The sequence below is a fragment of the Anser anser genome, assembly GCF_964211835.1.
Source record: "Anser anser genome assembly, chromosome: 35".
Lineage (NCBI taxonomy): Eukaryota > Metazoa > Chordata > Aves > Anseriformes > Anatidae > Anser > Anser anser.
Genome location: NC_139756.1, coordinates 53,659 through 73,579, shown reverse-complemented (window position 1 = coordinate 73,579; position 19,921 = coordinate 53,659). Strand labels below are relative to the sequence as shown.

The window sequence follows — 19,921 nt, the reverse complement described above, 5'->3', positions numbered from 1 at the left end:
CTGGTGCACAGCAGCCATCACTCAGGAGCAAGCTCCAATAAAGGTTTGGGACTTTTTTCTTCCTTATACTCATGAGTTTCTATTCACCTTTCTGAAAACATGCATTTTGAAGACTGCTAGACCACAAGCTGCATTGATACATTCAGTTTTCATTCTTAAGCAGACTCTATTTTTATACAAAAAGCACTGACCTCATCTGGGTTCTGCTTGGTACAACCTGGTCAAATCCTTGATACACTTCCAAGCTTTGAATAGAGTTTAGTACTTACACCAGTAGGGCCATCAGCCTAAATTCAAATAAGCCATTTAAAATATTGGGGAAAAAAAGATGATCCCCTCTATATGGTGATCATAAAGCATCAGGAGTCAGTCATCAGCAATCACGTCTGCCTGTGCTGAGGGTACCTGCATGAAAGCACTTGTCAGAGTGGGATCACATCGCTGGAACACAGCTCAGCAGCCAGCCAGCAGAAGGGTGAGGTAAGGCTAGTTAGCAAAGCCCTCAGGGAAGAACATGTGCAGCCCATTAGAGGCCCAATTGGGCATAAAAGCCAATTGCAGTGCTTTTGGGAGCCAAGTGTCATCTCACCCACTACAAAGATTTCATTCACAGCTAAATTCAATTCCATTTTACAGTTCAGACTAGTACTAACCCCACATACAAACTGTCATTTTCCTCCCCACCCCCTTTCCTTTGTTAACAAGAAGCAGCAGCCTGACATGTATTTATTTGAAAAATTAGCTTCGCATGAAGTAGGACTCATGCACTTCCTGCTTTGGGGATGTTCAGAGAAACAGAAAGAAAAAGTCCAAGTTTGTTCCATCCCAGCTTCACTCCCAGTAACAACTTTCCAGGTGTTTCACTATTAGTCTTCCTCCAGCTCCTGCATATTGACCACCTGCAGTATGTACACACAGCCTGATACCCGAAATCAATCTTTTCCAAGGAAAATGAAACTAGAATTCTTTGGCAATAGAAACCATTATCCATTCTCTTAGCCCTGGTGCCTTGTATACTTTAATGGTGAGTCATCTTCCAAAAAAAACAGACAAGCCTGGTATTTGCAAACAGAAGACCAAGACTGTAGTCTTATCCTCTGCTCTGGCTGCAGTTACTTCCTCCAGTTCTCTTCCTGGTCTCTTTCTGGAGGCTATAACCCCTCCAGACACCTTCTGGAGGCTATGACCCCTCCAGACACTCAGGCAGAGCCCTGCAGCCTACCTAGAAGGCAGAGCAGTGGCAGGGCAGTCCCCCGCACAGCACCTTGCAGTGGATGCAAGCATCAAGGTTGGTATTTGTCCCTTCCAGCCCCACAACACAAAACTGGAGAAGGACACTTTTCGCAGAGCCAGGGCTTTGGGGGAGGGGCGGGGGAGAGGCAAGGGAAATAGGGAAAAATTCCAAGTCTTGTTTCTAAAACCCAGGACAAAGTATTTATTCAAAAAGTCTCTGGGACACAAAGACAGGAACCATATTCCAAGGCTGTTTTAGTCGATCCAAGAGTGTGTCACCTTAACACAGTCACTTTCCTGACCATGTTCTGCAAGAAAGTCCATACACGTGCATTTGAACAACAATCCCTCCAGTAAGTTGTCTTCTCTGCCAAGGCACCTGAGGTGATCAGTCAGGAAGCTGGTCATCCGACAGAACCAGGCCATTTTATTAAAAAACCCTGAAATTCCAAGTTTAGACTTCAATGCAAATACTCAAAAAACTGCCTTCTGTTAGCCTCTCCGCTCTCACAAAAACCCATGACTATCGATTTTGGACTGACGCAGGCACATTCACACCGTTAAAAATTTAAGTGAAGGTGAGGGAAACCTGCAAAAAGCATTTACAGTTCCTTGGCCATGAATATTCTTCTGCCAGCAGAGCATCTGCTCTCCAGTCATGGCCTCACAATCAAGAGGGACTGTTTACATCGCGTGTCAGATGCAGCAAATGGATTTGCTCAGAAAACTAGATCCTACTCGCACTGATATTAAATAATACTGCTAACTTTCTTACGGTGCTTTGCGGAGAGAAAGACTACATTTGAACAGACTTAACACATTATTGGCGCAGTTGAATATTAAGGTACAAACTGCACATTAAAACCTAAGGCAAAAATACTGATTGCCTTGGAATCTAACCTAAACCTGTCCCAAAGGGCTTTCAGCGAGTAGAAAGATGGTTTAATGGGAACATGACTCACTCCACATTTATGAATAGGCAATGAACTTGTGCATACCACATGGTATCACTTAGCAGAACACAAACACAACTGCAGTTAGTTACAGCACCACTCTCCATTTTAGGGAAGAATTAGGTGCTCTTAAGACACCCTCCAGCAGCCCAAAAATACTTTGAAATTCAGTAACAGACACTTCGGAAAGCAGGAATCTGCTTCTCAGGAAGCAATTCAAACAGATTCCTCTCTGAAGAGGCTTTAAGAAGAATACGACTTCTGAAAAGTGTGGAACACAACCCGAATAAGAGCCCTCTTGGGAAACACTAGGCAGCTCTGTTTAGGAAGCGATGAGTAAAACTGAAGGGCTTTGGGTCTTTGGAGCACGCTACCACCGGAATGACTATTTCTGAAGGCAGTAATACTGAAGTACCAAGAGAATACTTTCCTTGTGGAGAGATCACACGAGATTCCCGTTGCATACAGCATGCTTCTAGAGGCTGCTAAATTAAATCAACCTTGCTTTAGAAACAGCAGTCTTTAATAACAATGCTACTCAAAGTACGTTTGTCCTAAACAACGCACCATTCAGCAGTTCCTTAAAAGCACCTCGTCCTTTATCGATGACAAGCATTCTATAGAAACATTTATGCTTGAGCACAACAGAGAAGTCTCTACTGCTTTAGAAGCAGGTTGCTCTTAGCCTCTGCTCTTTTTTTTAATCCAGAAAGTGGCCACCGCAGAGCAGCGATGCTGAAGAGCTAAATAGAGGAGTCCACGGTAAAGTGCCCGTTCTGAGAAAGTGTTCTGCGGTCTGTGGTGTTTAACTTCACCACCGTGGGTGTGTATTTGGAATTCCTATAACAGATGAAGCAGAGGATCCTCCGGAACGTGCTACGCATCTCGTTGTCCCTGTAAGAGTAGACAATAGCGTTTATCAACGAATTGATCTCTGCCAGCAAAAGGACGTATTTCTCCACCGCGAGAACATTGCAGCTCTTGCAGCCCAAGCCATCCAGCAGGAGCACAACTTGTCCTGGAGTCCAGCAGATAACAAAAGCACCTGGGAAGAGAAGAACCCCCGTTAGAGAAAAAGCAGGTTCCTGGCCCTGCCCAGTCACTCACCACAGGGATGCTCAGCGGAACCACTGGTGTTTTACGTAGTGGAAAAATTAAACAGGGAAAACACCAGTTTCCCCTCTAAATTTTTGCTTCGTGCTTGGGAGGAAGCCTGAGGATTCTGCCACAAACTACTGAAAATGGAGACGTTGGCTTTTCTTCTCCCCTTTCCCCCACCCCGTACATTCACAAACATTTCCAAGTAGCTTGACTTACCTCCCCTCACTGCATTTACAAAGCGGAGATGAAGTGCTGGTGTGGTTTAACACTGATGGGCAGCCAAGTCCCACACAGCTGCTCTCCCACTCCCCCTCCTCAGCAGGAGGGAGGTGGAAGAAAATGAGATGGAAAGGGGGAAAAAAAATTGCAGGTTCGAGATAGGAACAGCTTAAAAATCAAAGAAAAGCAAAAGCCACGTGGAAGCAAAAGGAGAAAAATTATTCTCTACTTCCTATCAGCAAGCAATGCTCAGACATGTCCTGGGAAGCAGGGCTTCAGCGTGCCTAGAATCTGCTTGGGAAAACAAAATGCTTTGTAACGAGAGCCTCCCCTTCTTCCCGCATAAAAGTTAGGGAAAAGCCAGAGGAATACAAGTTCAATGAAGTCATCCTCGCCGTCCCTGCAGTTTATGGGGATTTTGGGTTAACAGCCTGAGTTTAGAAGAGCCGTGGCCAACGCTAGGGCAGGGCGATGGAGTCCACCTTGCACAACCACACAGCCGAGCAATGGGCCGGTCAACGCGAGGGCTGAGCCGGACGGGCTCCACCACTGATTCGGTCTGTTCTTGCCACCACCTGCAAAGCTCTTGGGCAAAAGGCTAATTGCTATTTGGCATGGAGCGGGAGGTGCCTGCAGCTCCTAAATCCCTTTTTACGGTCACGGCTTTAACTCTCGGGCTGACGTAAACGGAGCACTCGCCCAGCAGCGCGCCGGGAGCTCATGCAGGAGGTTGTGTCTTGAAGCACGGGAGCTGCACCCTGCTGCGTCTCCTGGGAAGGGGTGGAAGAGAACCAGGCTTGCCGAGAACTTCGCAGCTACACCCTTTACTGGAAAACATCTGAGACGGGAAAGAACAACACAGCCAGAGGAGTCGCACCAGAATGAGAGGCTGAATTCAAAGCTGTCATTAAATGAAACGCCGCGCTGGTGAAGAGCCAGGGGAACACATGTAAAGGATCTCCAGGGTTTCTTGAAGCGTTTGGGGCTGATTATAGGCAACTGCATCCTGTAACCCTTTTTATTTAAGCAAACTGTGCTCCCAGAAGGTCAGCACAGCAGCCACCGCATCTGGGCCAGGCAGCTTTCCCTGCACTCGCGGCCAGCACTCTGCTTTGCCCCCTTTAAAATTAGCAGAACTGTAAAATAGATGCCTGGCTGTCACGAGGGAAGGTCCAACGCTTCTCCTTTAAATCGAGTCAATCTGCAGGAAAGGGACCTGCTTGTTTTGTGATGCAGCTTTCTTTTTTGGCCAGGTTTTCAGCATCTGCAACGAAAGCCAGATTCTCTGGAGAGACCGGCTCCCAGCAGCATTAAGTAAAGCCAGGTGAATATTAAAGATGGAAGGGGGAAAAAGAAGTACCTAGAAAGTTTTAGCTGCTTGCTTTGCTCCTTAATGGAAACTGAAGTATGCCAAAAAGAAGTCTGAACTCTTAATAATCCCCTCAGCATGGCCATAGCAACTCAGCCCCGTGGTTTACTCATCAGGGGATCCCATCCCGCTCAACTGGCCTGTGGGAAACTCCCTGCCACCTTCCAGATGTCCCTTGAACTTCTTGTTGATTTCCCAGGCCAGCTTCTCAGTGCCCAGGACCTGCAGGATTTCTACACTGCGGGTACTTTGCCTTGCAGCGAGGAGGCATGCAGCCTCTACGCCGCACCCTCTGCTTCCTCCACGCTCACCAGCAGCTACACCCTCTGATGCATAAGGCGCAAAGCATTCCTCTGAGCAGAGTCCAAGTTTGCAGAAGGCCAGGGAGCTAGGGTGGAGAAGGAATTACACCAGGGCTTTCACAGGGAGAGGAAAAAACCCTCTGCAGTCACAAGCACATGCCGGGGCTGAGCTGGAAGGTGTTGTCCCTGTGTTGGGGAATTCCTCCCCTTGTTCCTACCCGTGCAAGTGACCTGTATGAAACAGTCACTTCCTTCCAACGCTGCAGGAAAGGGGAAAAAGCCCTCGGGTTACGGGAGTCCTAGAGGCCCGAGGAGCTCCTCGCTCTCCCTCAACTTTCCACATGAGTTTCCTCCCCGCTCTGTCCAGCCCCAGCCACCAAATTCCTCGTGAAACCACAGCAGCTTTTCCAAGCCTCCTGTGACCCAAGCATTTCTCACTCGAGGGAGAAGACAAAAGCAGGCAAGCCAAGCCAGGAGTGGGGACAATAAGAGGAAAGGGATATCCCAAAACGAGGCGATGCACCAAGCATGAATTGCATTTTTCCTTGTAGCCCAGCATTCCCACCCTGCCAACCCTCTTCCAGAGGAGACTTGAAGTGCCATAAAATTAAGTAGTCCTGCTGTTACCATGGGATGACCCCTCTGATACTTTTCCAGAAGGAATGGAGGAAACAAAGCTTTCCCCCTCTGCTCTGGATTGCAGAAAATAAAAAGCAAATTATTCTTTAGACCCTCTACGCTGCATCTGATCGGCTCCGAGGCAGCTGGAGCTCCCAGCTGTGCACAAGGGATGGCGAGATCGCAAGGCAGGCAAGGAGGCATCCCGCAGACGGCAGGAACAGGCACAACCCCCCCCCCAGTTTCGGTGCCTGCAAGTTACAACAGGACGCAGCAAGCAGCGGAGTGCCCCCGAGCAGGGACGCACCGAGCAGCAGAGCCTGCTCCGTTCTGCTCCCCCCACTGCCGAGCCCGACGCTGCCAGCAGGAGTTTGCAAGGGAGTAGTCTTTGTTTGCAGCTCCGAGGTTTCCCTGACTGAGCAAATTCTGCACTTATCAGGCAAGATTTACAAGCCAGGGGTTGTGACCGTAAGCCCAGAGTCGAGCGGGGTTGCAGAAAACCCGAACGCGTTGATTTATGTCGCTCTAAAGGAACTTTGCTAGACCAGTAAAACGGATTTTTAAATGTCGTGGAGTGATCTGCTGATCAACTCACGAGCACGCCAGCCTGCCTTGTTAGATCTCCAGTATTCCTCGGAGGTGTCCTTCAGAGACAACCGCACACCCGCTGCTGTCTGGAGATTGCAGACAGAAGCCTCTGCACAACTTAGAGACAAAACGCACAAAATGGTGTTTGAAAGCAGCATTTACCCATTTATCTCGGTAGCCTCGCCGGCCTACCAAGACGCACAGCACCCTGCAGAACATACCCGCATAAGGTTAGGTCTCTGGATGATGTTAAAGAGCTTGGAGAGGCAGAGCCTCAGTGCCAACCACTTCCAGTCACTGATCTGCTCCTATTTGCACTACAAACTGAACCCAGCCGGGCTAACTTGCAGGCACTTAGCGCTCTGCTGGAGACCCCGCTCCGACCGTGAGCTGAGATGTCCCAGTAATTTATTTACCAGCGCAGACAGACCCAGCACTGGCTGCTTAAAAAAAAAATCAGAGCAAAGTTTAGTGCTTTGTTCCAGTAAACAGTCGGAGGAATTTGGACAGAACTCCCTCATTGTCTTCCCTGTCACCTTGTGATGTCTGCCCCAAACCTCCTTCCATCCTTTAAAGGATGGATCCTTCTTGATAAGGGCTGAGTAGGGGCTCTAGTGCCATGCAACCGTTGTGTGCTTCCTCCGTGGAAGAGCAGAGGGCTTTTTGCTTGCCTAAAGCACCTGAACGTAGTCAGATATTACAAAAATGACATTAGTAACAGCCCCTTTTCTCTCTGCTAGCCAGAGAAGGGATTCGGGAGCTTGCATTCTCTCTGCCTGCCTGCCCCGACCACGGCTCACACAAAACTCAGTCCCAAAACCATTGAATTGCCCAGCAGCCAAACCCAACGAGCACCCCAGCAGCTTCAGAGAAGCAGAGAGGCAATTCCCCATCCTCCCCGTCCCAAGGGCATTCACCTGCAGCCCCACGCAGCCCAGAACGGAGGATCGGGGCATCGACTCGAGCAAGGGGACTTACTTAGGATAATTGTGACCGTCTTGACGAGGCTGATCATGGTCTCCTTGTAGCGGGGGTGGAAGCTGGTGTGCTTGGACATCCGCGTCATCTTCCTCTTCACGTAGATGAAGATGTGCGTGTACACGACCACCATGATGAGGAAGATGACCAGGTTGGAGATGGCCCAGAAGGTCAGGTAGCTCCTGCTGTAGAGCGGCGCCATGCTGGAGCACTTCTCCAGGGCACAGAGGCAGTGCCAGCCGTAGGACGGGATGAGCCCCAGCAGCAGGGCCGTGACCCAGATGCAGAAGATGAGGATCATCACGCGCTGGTTGGACATTTTGCTGTGCAGCTGCATGGTGAAAACAGTCTGGTGCCTCTCCACCGCGATTGCCAGCAGGTTCACCACGGAGGCGGTCAGGCTGGTGTCCAGCAGGCTCTGACGGATGAACCAGGTCTTCAGGGAGAGCTCTGCAGTCCTGGGCCCCGTGTGGAACATGAGGAACATGTAGGCGATGCCAGCGAAGAGGTCAGCAGCTGCCAAGTTGCCCAGCAGGTAGTAGATGGGGTAGTGGAAGCGGCGGTTGATGATGATGGCGGTGATGACCAGCAGGTTGGTCAGCAGCACGATGACGCTCACCGTCAGGCCCAGGGCAACCACCAGGACGTCCTTCGTCCTCCAGTACGTGGTCAGCTCCTTGCGGCTGTTGTTGTAGAAGAACCCCACCGTCTCATTGTAAAAGCAGTGCTTCATCGCTGCTGTCCTGAGGAGGGAGCAGAGTATCGTTAGCTCGTCGTGCCCACACGACTCTTACCGGCCCAGAGGATGCTGAGCATCGCCTTAGTGCCCTTGACACACACACAGACAGGGGGGATGAGCTCGACACACGCAGAAACAGCCTCAAAAAACAAGAAACCACATTCTGTAAGAGAAAAAAACTACACATCTCCCGGGCTGGATCCTCATCTGTCCTCAAAGCCATGCTGAGGATGCAGCGAAACCTTGAATGCTCCCGGGAGCTGCCTGCCAGATCTGATAAGAGATTCTCCCTGCCTGCCCCATGCAGTCTCTCAGGGATGACAGACAAAACTATTTTTGTTGTCCCAGATGTCCCGCTTCAGAAATGCACAAACAAAGCAGCAGCAAAGGAGGTTTATCAGGCAATCGCTAAAAAACACTGATGGAGAATGAGCCTCTGCAGCTGTTGCAGTCCCCAGGACTGCTGCTTCTGGTTCAGGAAGCACGCATCTCATCTCGCCTGGGGTAGCTTTATCGCTTCAAGGCTAATATAAGCCCACCGTTGCTCCTGAACACCACCACACACAGCATTGGCTGGTCCTTCCAGACCAGATGAGCACTCTCCAAACTCAGAACCAAGAGGAAAAGTACCTAGAGCCGGGCCCAAGAAAGTAAGTGGCAGCAAGAAGCCTGCACGTACTGCCGTGGGGCTGGATCTTGATGAGCTGGATCGTCAGGAAGAGCTGCAGCACTTCTAGGCTACACACCAGTATGTGGGTCAGCATCCCACGCTTCCAAACATCAACCAGCAAGTCACCTGTGCGGGAAGCAACTCCCTTCCAGGTCTGGAACAAGGCTGCAATTCAAGACTCATTATACTTGGTGACAATTTGATAGGAAGAGATGTGCAAGTCTCAGGAAGGGCTTTCCACATTTCTCTGAAGCACTGGGCATTGCTGGGAGCAAGAGCAGGCAAGCCGTTTGTCTGGACCGTAACAATAAGTCTTAATTTTCAAAGCCCACGTGCCTCTCTGACATTTTAACTTCCCGTCCTGTGGACAACCAAACACAAGGCAGCACGTTAAGCTGAAAGATGCTTTACATTACAGCTTTGGGGTCAGGATTTAAACCTGGTAATTGACACATCTTTGCTTGTCTGTGGAAAAAAGTGACAAATGCAGCACCATGAACAAACCCAAGGGATGAGAAGCCCAAGCATTACATCCCACAGCAGATATTCGTGTTCCTTTCCTAACCAAGAGCTTGGAAATCTCAAGTCAGGGCTGGCTGCAGTCCCTGCTGGGAAGGGCAGACCCAGCCTGCAGCCTCCTTCCTCCCAGCACCGCGAGGTGCTGAAAAGTGACATCGTTTTTCCTTACCCTCCTGAGCTCTGCTCATGAAGTCACTGGTTCCTGTCCTCTCGTGAGCTCAACCACCGCTCTCATTTTAGAGAAAGCCCGAGACCATGCAGCAAGAGCACTATCCTCTCCAGACAGGGAGAAAAAAAAAAAAAAAAAACACAAAGTTACTGACTTGCAATTCATTTTAATCACCCTGAACCCGCAACAGAGTTCAGGAGCCTTAATTACATCTTCCTCTGCTCTCTTGGCAGCAACCTCCCCATGTTCCTGGACGCTTCAGCGGCAGCTCCTGGCACAACAGCAACGCTGTCGCTGGTACCAGGGAGGAGAGGTAATCGCGGGCAGGCCGGCTCATTATCACCTGCACCGCACCCAGCCCTGCCTGCGCACACCGCCGAGCTGTGCAAACAGGACGGCTGGGTCTGGAAAGCCTGCCGTGCTGCTGAGCTTCTGATCTCCACTGCCTGGTGGGCTCCACATCAGCCTGCTTCGGCCAAAAGATGGAAAAAAAAAAAGCACAACTTTGCTTAAAAAAATCCCATCTCTGCTGCTGAATAGGGAAATATCCTTATAAATGCTGGTGAGGAAAAAGGATAAAGAGAAATCAACCGATCCCATGGGACACTTGTGGCATAGTGAAGTAATTCCATCCAGGTAATGGTGTTTGTAGACGTCAAGCTGTAGGGCTGTTTGGGCGAGTAGCACGGTCCAAGCTCAGCACAGGGGGTGAAAGCAACCAGGTAGGTTCTGCCGAGATACCATGTGGAGACTTAGCAGATCGCTGGTGAGGGTTTGGGTTTCAACAGCAGAAAGCGATGGAAGAATGAGGAAGGGAGGAAAGCTAAGGAACTGGATGAACACAACCGCGGTGAATCACAGGCAAGTAGATGGCCACCTGTGCAGGGTGTATCTGGGGAGGCACCGGCCGCATCTCCACGTGGAAATCATCTACGTGAAATCCAGGGCTAGGCCGTTCTTGTTGCAAAAGAGTTTTGAAAGCACAAACCCCAAACCAAAAAGGAAACTGCTGCCGAAGTTAGATAAATCACTTTGTTTTTTAAGATTACGTACAAGGATTGCCCAGGGAGGAAGGCTGGAAGAACCTGAAGTGGCATCAAAGTTCAAAGCGCCCCGTGTGCTATCCACCCACATAAACAGGGAGCAAGTTTCAAGGGCCCTGTAATCCCGTTCACATTTCTGCTGGGGAGCAGCGTTAAGCGCTCCCTCCCTCAGGACACAAGTCTGAAGATCGTCATGGCACGGGCGCTTGCCTGTGCACGCTGTAGCGCAAAGACAGCTCATACCATAGTTAAATTTAAGAAGCCTTACAATATCAAAGTGAAATAACATGGCGATGGACCTAGGGTTTTCCTCAGTGATTTCCAAGCTGACACTAAAACAAATGAAATCCAGATTAAACTACCTTTAAATCAGATTGAATCCAGATTAAACTACCTTTAGTTGCCACTATATTACGGAAACCAATCTGATTTTGTTGCAAAAAGAAGTTCAGCAGCTATGATGTGCCCCGCAAGCTTCCTGAGTGCTCGCTCCCAAATTGTGAGCTTTTTTCACAGCACAAGTACTTCAGTGGTACACAGACAGGGGGAGGGGACTACAGAGCTGCACAAACCCACAAAGGAGCTGTGCTCTGCATGTACAAAGCAGCAGTGTAGAAAGTTGCTAATCCTAATGACAATTTCTCAACTGCTTCTGTAGGCAAGACCCAGCTGGAGCACAACAAGAAGCCGGAGAGCTGCGATCCCTCTGAAAGGTAGCGAGGTCAGAAGCTGGACCCGTGCAATTCTGCGAGCTGGGTGGGGTAAATGACAGGTAAATGCCTGTGGCAGGCCCTGGGAGCTGGCACACCAGCTCGTTGCCGCTCTGCAATTAGAAAACCACCCTTGGAGCTTGGCAGCAAGGGCAGACAATGCTGCAAATCAGAATTTAGCAGGCCAGGGAAAAGAAACACCCTGCCCACAGCAGCAAGCAGACAGAAAGGCAGGCTGGGGCCATGATGCACAAAGGAGCTGGAGGAGCCTATTGTTCAGTGTCCGAGCAACCCCCGTCCGTGGCCTTACACTCTTCAACGGGATCCTACAAGATTTTTCCCTAGCAGTATTGCTGACTTGGTAAAACAAAACGCTAGCTACACACCGCAACAACTACAGCGGCCCTTTGAGCAATGCACAGACCCGTCCTCTGCTCTAACCACGCTGCCTCGAGCTCAGCTCAAGTCTCTCCCCCTTCACACTGAGTCTGGCTTTGCAGGCAGTCCTTGGTAGAAACCACTGCCGTGTGAGCACACAGAACGAGTGCAGAACGCCTTTTCTCCCTGCCCGAGTTATCCGTACACACACACGTGCTCTCCCCCTTCTTACTCAGGTAGTCTCTGCTCTAGGTTCACAGTAAGCTCAGAGTTTTTACGCAGAAAGTAAAGGTGCAAGCGTCCCCCCTTCTCCGTTTCCTCCTGCTTGCACAAGTGGAAAATGCTGCTCAGCTCCTCGAGACCTGGGAGGACGTTCAGCATTTGGGAACAAGCTGCCAGCCATCGATCGCAGCATGGAAATGAACAGGGATGAATGGCTGGTTTTATCCCCCCCTCCCCCCCCAATAACCACAATTAGTGTTGATTAAAACAGAACAATGGATATAGAAGTCAGCTTACAGGGACTCTAATCCAGTTTGTTTCTACCGGTGTCCGCTGCACGTAAATTTATGTGGCCAAACGTTCAAACCGCTGCTCCTTTTTTTTGTCATTGTCATTTAAGCCATAAACAGCACAAGGTCTTACTCTAAAGAATAAGTGTTCTTACCTGGAAGCACAACCACTGCATCCAAACCTGACATTTAGCATTGGTCCCCCCACCACAGGAAACCAGGCCAGCTCTTCAGCAAGGAGATCCCCATCTCGGGAGGGCAGAGGTGCTTCCCAAGCCAGAAAGAGCCAAGTGCCTCCCAAGAAAAGTTTCGATCCGTGATGGGCTGCGAACCACGGGCTTCTAAAGGCAAGTTTGCAAGGGCTCTGCGAGCCCGTCCCTCCTTGGGTCCTCCCCTAGGCGGGCCCTTGCAGGAGCCCCGATCCACCCCGGAGCTGTAACCCGAGTCCTTTTCGCCTCTCAGAGGCATTTTTCCAAGCACCTCCGGTTCTGGAGGAGCTGGCCCGGGTCTGGCTGGAACGAGTCTGCTCCGATCTGCTGGCATCAGGCTGGCGGGGCAGCCCCACCGCTGGCAGGAGGAGCAGCGAGGTGTGGGAACGGGCACCCTCCTCCGGTCCTGGTCACCCCACGCCAACCCCTCGCCCGCTGCCCCAAAACCTTCGCGCCGCTGCAGGGTGGCAGATGAGCAACCGGGTTTGTTCCTGGGACGGTGTGTTGCCTCTGGACCTGAAAGTCTCGTTTTCGTAGCACAGCTATGCTGCATGCTATTTCATGCTACAGCTGAACACCCACGTCTCCGGCGTGCTGCTCAGGCAGGATCTGGTCACCCGCATCTGCTGCGGCAGACACTCACCTCACACCACACAGGAAGCCTTGATGGACACGAGGACGGGGGGGCAGCAGCTTTTTCAGTAAGGTATAAGAGATGTCATGAGACAGAAGGTAAACTGAGGCACAGGCTGGGAAGAAAAGTTACCCCAACTCAGTAAAAAAAAAAAAAAAAAAAAACCACATGCCACTACTAGAAAAAAGTGCTCACATTTCTAATACGTCAAGGACTGTCCAAGATTGTCTTACCTAAGTGCCATACAAATACAGACAGCACACTTCGTGCTAACAAACCGGAGCTGTGGAAGTTATGAACAAAAAAAACCAGAGCACCAGATTTGCAACACACATTCATTTTGATTTACGCCTCTTGAAAAGGCCCCAACAATTTCCATTCTGCTCCAATTTCCTATTCTCCCACCCTCCTCCTACCATCATCTGTTCCCCAAGGAACAATGTTATCTCCAAGCGCAACCCTGATCTACTGCCAGCCAGATACATGGTAGAGCTTGGCAGAGCCGAGTAATGTTTTGTAAGGCAGGCAGAGATTTACAAAGAGAGCTGAACACAAAGGGGAAAGAGATAGGGCCAAGGATCCAAGAAATCATTAACAGATGAGGACAGCCAATAAGTGGAAGCAAGTCAGTACGAGCACTAGCAGAGGAAAAGATGGAATGGGGCAGGCTGAGATATCAAAGGGGCAACTACGGAATCCTACAGAAGCTGCAAATTGCACCAAGCTCCCTAAGCTCCCCCTCCATTCTGTCTCTATGTCCTGCAGCCACCAAAGGTGAAAATCATGCCAGAAAGCTCATGCAGGCTATAAAAAGGTTCAGAAGGAACTGATCATTGCCACCTGCTTACAAATGCTGCACCTTCAGACTGGCAACGCAAACCACGAGACAGCACCGGGCACAGGGCCTCTCACAAGATTTCTTGACTTTCATGACTTTCATGAATTTCATGACCCAGAGCCCTGTCTTGGAAACGCTGAATTTTAACAGACTTGCTTTCTCATAGCAGAGAACAACTGAGGTACCAAGAAGTCAGGTCCTGACACAGGGGAGCCAGAAATCCTCGCTGTAGCTAGACCCCTTGGTCACAGATTTACGACAATATTGTGGTTACAAGAAGTCATTTCAAATGATTTCTGTGATTCTATGTGACCTGTCCGAAGTGACACAGAGCTGATCCTCCACCTTCCCCCAAGGCATTTCTTAGCCGTTTGGTTGCACGATGGCTTTAACACCAAAGAGGCAAGTGCAAGCTGGAGTAAAGGAGCCCCCCCATTTCCCCAGCCCTTCCTTTGGTCTGCTCCAGCCCTTGTGCTGCCAGCAGTGGGTTTAAGCCTCTGGTCCAACCCACCCCAAGAGTGCACAGGCAGCGGAGAGGAGCAGAACCCAGCTTGGGGCAGCCCTTCGGCAGCAGCAGAGGCATCAAGACAGCGAAATCCACCCGCTGCAGCTGCCGGGTGGGATGGCAGCAGGCTTTCAGGTTAAACTGGCGCTCACCGAGCACTCTGGAGGCGATGTTCTCATAAACAATCGAACACCCAGAGCAATCAGGAAAGCGGCCCAGCATAACTGGTTTCAACTGAAGTGTCAACAATCCGCCACAATAGCCCAGCACGTCAGACAGACCCGGCAGGTTCGCAGCACCAAGGGCTGACAAAGGGTCAGGAGCACGTTTGCAATTCTGGCCCCACACACGCCGGATCCAGGACAAAGGGGGATGCAAGAAACGTCAGGTTGGATCAGGCCAGGGCTTGTGTAAGCCTGTCACAGACAGTGTCTGCTTTCATATGAAGGTGAAGGAATATCTCTGACCTTAACAGCATTTTTTTTTTTAGTAGTTTTGTCTAGTTACAAAGAAAAAAATAACTTTGTTGCATAACAGAAAAATAGGGAGTCCGTTTTCAGATTTGGGGGATATTTAACAGACAAATTTATTTTGTGTCTCTAACCTAGCTGACTAGACCCTGCACAACCTCACCTTTCAGGGTGCTACCTCCAAAATCAAGCACACCTGAAAGCCTCAGACCAGCTTTGGCAGCTGTGCACCTACTTCAAGACTGAGCTCAGGCATCTCCCAGCAACAACGTGCTGGAGCGAGCACGAGCAGGACCAAGGAGACCAGACACCCATCGTGTCCAGCCCCTCCGTTACCCCCTTCCCCTCCCATCGCTCTGGGAGTTTTCCTGTTTTCCCCATCCAGAAGGGGCTCGCAAGCGCCTTGTGCAGCGCCTGGCCACCAGCAGAAAGGCCACTCGAGCACAGTAACCTGATCTCGATGCAGCCTGCAGGTCCGATCACATCCTGGTGCCCAGCAGAGAGCCGGTACAGAAACGTTTCAGAAGTCAGACGTTTCCCTCCCCATTACTACACTTCTGTTTTTCAAAGCAGAGTTAATTGCCTTTGTAGATATTGCGTTTTCAAACAGACTTAAAGCCAAGCTTTTTCTTTGAGCCTCATAGCTGTGACCGCTCCTGTTGATGACAATCTGAAGGTTTTTTCCCCCTCCTCTTTTCTGTGACCCCTCTCCTGGAATCCCTGGAATGTTAAAAAGCTCCTGGAAGGAGCATTCCCCCCCTTCCCTCAGCCCCCCCAGCAGCTCTCTGCAGAGAACCAGTTCCTCAAATTAATACCTCCAAGTCCCGACTGGCCCAGAGATTCCCAGACTCGGTGAGGAGCACTCCCTGGAGTGCAACAAAACCACCCCACGGTTCCTACAGCTTCAGCTCACGGCCACATCTTTCGCTGGGGAGCAGCGCGTGCATCAGCCTTAGAAATGCAGGAATTTCATAACACCCACTGCTGCTGAAATGCTGCCAGCTCCGAGGTGGAGCAGAGCCGTGTTTGCAAGCCTGCAGCATCAACGAGCAGTTTTCAACAAAGGTGTGGAGAACAGCAGTGCCCACCAATTCCACCAGGAATTTTCTTTCGCTCTGGCAAGTTCGCAACCACTTACGATCAATTGCTGCAGGACAAATCACAGCGAACCAGGAAAATTCTCCTCCTCCTTCCACCTCCCTGAGGTTTGCCCTGGCTGCGTTTCGATATTTCAAATCAGGGCATTTCCATAGGGTAGGCAACACCTTAAATTTGCACGGGGAGACCTCCGAAGCAAAACACGGCGTTGGACCTTGCCACATTTGCCTTGTTAAGCAAGATGGAGAAACAGCTGAGTAAGAACGGCCTGGATATTCTCTCAAATGCATCTGGGTCCTGGCAAAACACCCCTCTTACCTTCGCCAGGTAACTATCCTGGAAATGGGTTTTGTGCGCGTAGGGCTAGCTTCCTCCTGCACAGTTACTGCCTGTTCGAGCCCTCTCCAAGATGAAAACATTTGCTCTGCAGCAGTGGAGAGAAACCAGGGCAGGGAGGGAAGAGAGGGTTATTTGCAGTGGTGTTTTGTTTGGAGTCGGGATGGTCTAGGGGCCCCTCTGCTGCTGCTCCTCCTAATTCACACAGGAAGAAGGAGATTATCCTGCACAGAGACAAGCAACGCTGAAGGCAGAAGCAGCAGTTCAGAGAAAGAATAGCTTGGCCCCTGCATGATGTCACATTATTAGAAGCCACAGCGAGGTTAAAATCGAGTCAGGATGCTGTGTTTGTGGAGCAGGGCTCGGCCCCGTCTTCGCCCAAAGATAATTTCATCTGGCGCTTCGCACTATTGTCAATAAAAACAGAACTGGATAGAAATTCCCTTCCCGTGAGCCACATGCGGGCAGCCCCCAGCTCAGCCTCCTCTTGCAAGGAGGCTGCACCCTGCCTTGCTCTGAACCCCGATCTTGGCTGGCACCCAGCAAGATGAAGCTTCCTGGTTTAGTTGGCACTCGCCAGAGGAGTCAGGGAACTTTACAGGCACTCCAGCTCCACATGCCTCAGCCTTTGCTTTCACAGGGATTATTTCTGAAAACCCACTTCCCCCGTGTCTCCATTTGGTTTCATGTCGGATGCCTGCAGCTTACGGCCGGAGAGTCATAAAAAGCATTTAACATGCCTTTCTGCTTAAGTCTGGAGAGAAAAAAACAAAACCAATTCAGAAAAGCCTCCAGCTAGAGAACAAGCAGATGCAGCACAACTGCAGCTTTATCTCGAGCAAGAGCATCAGGGACTGACACATAGCTACTACCCCCAGCAAGGAAAGGGAGAATCAGCCTCTTCAAAGACGTGTGACTTCCTCCTGCGAGCTAGCCTTTGGGGTGGTCTTGGTCGAGCCGAATCCTTGGTGAAGGCAACGCGGCTTTTCCCCAGTTCAGTGAAGGTTTCAGATCACTCCAGGGATATTTAATTATGCCCACAGTTGCCTTGTCCATGCACTGAACCATGCTACCACGTCTTGCATTTCTTAAGGATCGGTTCCCACAAGAGGGAGGTCACGTAACAGGCACGGATTGCAACACCGCTACTTTTAAAAATAAAATCAAATGCAAGTTCGTGACCCTTTTGGTGCCCAGACGACCTGGCAAGTGCAGCTGCTACCACCTGAAAACGAACACCAAAAGCAAAGGAGCCCAACACCGATCATTTGAGTTTTATGGGGCTCCCACAAATAGTTGTTCAGCAGTGGAGGACCAGCAAAGTGGATTTTATGATGCAGAGTCCCCTTTGTTGGTGCATTGGGAGCTCTATAATCAGCAGCTCCCTCTGCTAGCAGCCCAGAGCAGCCTTCTTTAGTACAGATCCTGACCTTCTGATCGCTTTTGGTGACGTTTTTCTAACTTTATAAAGCCTTTAGCTTTTAAGCACTTTTCTAATGGAAGATTACTTCCATTCTTGCTCCCATGCCTTTTTCTGCTGCAAAGGCTTCAAAAGCAACAAGAAAGTTAAAGGAACATTTATCTTGCAGCAAGAACTAAGTCGTTCTTGTAAAGGGCACAGGAAGCCTACAGGTTCCATCTGTTAAATAGATTTATACTGAGAAATAAACTGGCTTCAAGAGAGTTGTATAAGATACCTACAGAACTGACTGCCTCTAGGGCCTCGGATGCCAAGTATCTGAAACCCGCTGTATAAGCAAGGCTTGAATTACAGCCCTACAAGTCTTTTTTTAAAATAAATGATAGAGGAAAGCAGCCAGTGCCCTGAAAGGACTCTAGCCACAAGCTGTGGGCCTGGATGGATGGACATTGATTTGGTTTAGCTCATCCCAAGCTTTCCCGTTGCACATGCTTTTCTTGAATGTCTTAAGGTGCACGACGCCTGCAGGTATGTCTGTACTGCAATACAAAGGAAGGGATGGAAGCATGCTGTCTCAGCGCCTTTTAGCAAAAATTCTCAAAGCAAACTGCTTTCTGAACCGCAGATGGGCGAGTTCTGGCTGATCAGATACGCCTGGCTTACTTTCTCTCCCAGCTCCCACATGGTTATAGGTGCCGTTACTCCGCGCAGTCACAAAAGCAAGAACATCACAAAACATCCTGGGGCAGAGGGGGAGAGAGAAGAAAATAAAAGCTGTTTGTCTCCAGCAGCATGAACTCCCAGCAAGAGGTGCAGAGCAGCTCACTTTTCACTACCTCATCTGCCCAGCACTCTGCTGCATCCAATCTGCTAATTAATTGTTGGAAGACAGCTTTTAAAAATAAAACAAGAAAGCAGTGATGCTGACATGTCTTATACCCTGCAGCACTCCAGATGTGTTAAAGCTATAGATAGAAATAATTTCATTCACTGTGAAATAACAAAAAAAATTACACGGCTCTCCTGCCGCGAGACATTCCGTTGTAATGCAGGACAACAAAACAGCTTCAAAGAAGGAATTAAAAATAAGTTTTGTACCTACTGGTGACTGCTGGAATAGCAAGGCTGAACAGAATAACCTACGCTGATCTTTAGCTACAACTGGGCGAGGAAGCATCCTGCACAAGGGTAACGTTAGCGCTTCTCACCCTAAAGGAATGAAACCTTCCGTCCAAATATAACAGACCCCAAACACAACCCCGAGTTGTGTCTGAGCTAGCCTCAGGAAGACAGCAGAGGTGCTGCTTTATAAATAGCTTCACAAAGCAACCCCAGCTCGACTCACAGATTCGCGGGAAGACGTTTGCTGTCTGGTCACAGAAACATTCAGTGACAGCTTATCTCCTTGGAAGCATTCACTCCGCGTACTTTTAGGGCATATTGCACATACACACTGCACAGACTGCTAAATTTTGGCATGTTTTAAGTCCCCGTGCCCCAGTGACTCCTCTCGAAGCAGGTGAGCCACAAGGAGAACCCAACTGATAAATCGGCTTCTTGTACCACCACCTCGTATTCAGGTGGCTAAAATAAAACAAAAACTCTGCCTCATTTCACATTCGAAGGAGGGCAACCAGTTAATCAAATACTGATATTTTTCTTACCCTTAGAAAACAGTTTGTGAATCATAAAAGCTGCCAGAAAAAAAAACTGCTTCTGGGAAACCAGCAGCAAACCCCAAAACCACCCATATTCCCCCCACCACAGCCTCAGGCCATAAACAGGCCAGCAGTCCCTGTCTTTATGCTCTAGGGCTGCTGTTACACATGCAAACAATGACAGAGTGTCAAGGTTCAAAAGGTAACACCTGTAAAGGAAGCCTGTTTTCAGCTAATAAATGGCCTGAACTGTCTTTTATTTTCTCTACTTTTTTCCCATAGATTCTCCTGCTGAGGGTAATTTTAAGAAATACCTCACGTGTGTGCTTTAATCTCCATTTAGCTTCTCCAATTAGATAATGAGAAACAGCAACACAGAACAAAAGTTAAAATGAAATATAAAAAATAATTTAAAAAGGAAAAGAGAAGACGAAGAATGGGACCAAAGCCTTGAGCTCCCTAAAAAAAAAAGGTGCTGCCTGTTGCTTTGCTCACCCTTGTTTTGTTGGAACACGGTAAAGGTAAATCCCTCAGCAGTCTTTACTGGAAAAACCTGAAAACCCTTAAGAGTTGTAGTACTTGCAGGTTTATTTGCTTTGAGCTTTTTAGAAGGATAAAGGTAAGTTAAAAAGCTCCTTTATTGGAGGGCAGG

At 49.5% G+C, this 19,921-nt stretch overlaps 1 protein-coding gene across 9 annotated transcripts; it reads right to left on the bottom strand.

The window, feature by feature from the left end:
- Positions 1–1,408: 1,408 nt before the first annotated feature.
- LPAR2 (lysophosphatidic acid receptor 2) lies at positions 1,409–19,904 on the bottom strand. Of its 9 annotated transcripts, none has more exons than XM_083815102.1 (4): positions 12,257–13,333; positions 9,459–9,565; positions 7,362–8,104; positions 1,409–3,231 (listed from the first exon to the last, which is right to left on the bottom strand). In XM_083815102.1, the coding sequence occupies exons 3-4, from the start codon at positions 8,092–8,094 to the stop codon at positions 2,930–2,932; spliced, it is 1,035 nt and encodes a 344-aa protein (XP_083671228.1). In that variant the 5' UTR covers positions 8,095–8,104; positions 9,459–9,565; positions 12,257–13,333; the 3' UTR covers positions 1,409–2,929. The 9 variants fall into 9 exon arrangements, with proteins under 9 accessions (XP_083671228.1, XP_083671229.1, XP_083671230.1 ...); XM_083815103.1 differs by having other exon boundaries at positions 9,459–9,558; XM_083815104.1 differs by lacking the exons at positions 9,459–9,565; positions 12,257–13,333 and adding an exon at positions 19,765–19,904.
- Between the last annotated feature and the right edge of the window lie 17 nt (positions 19,905–19,921).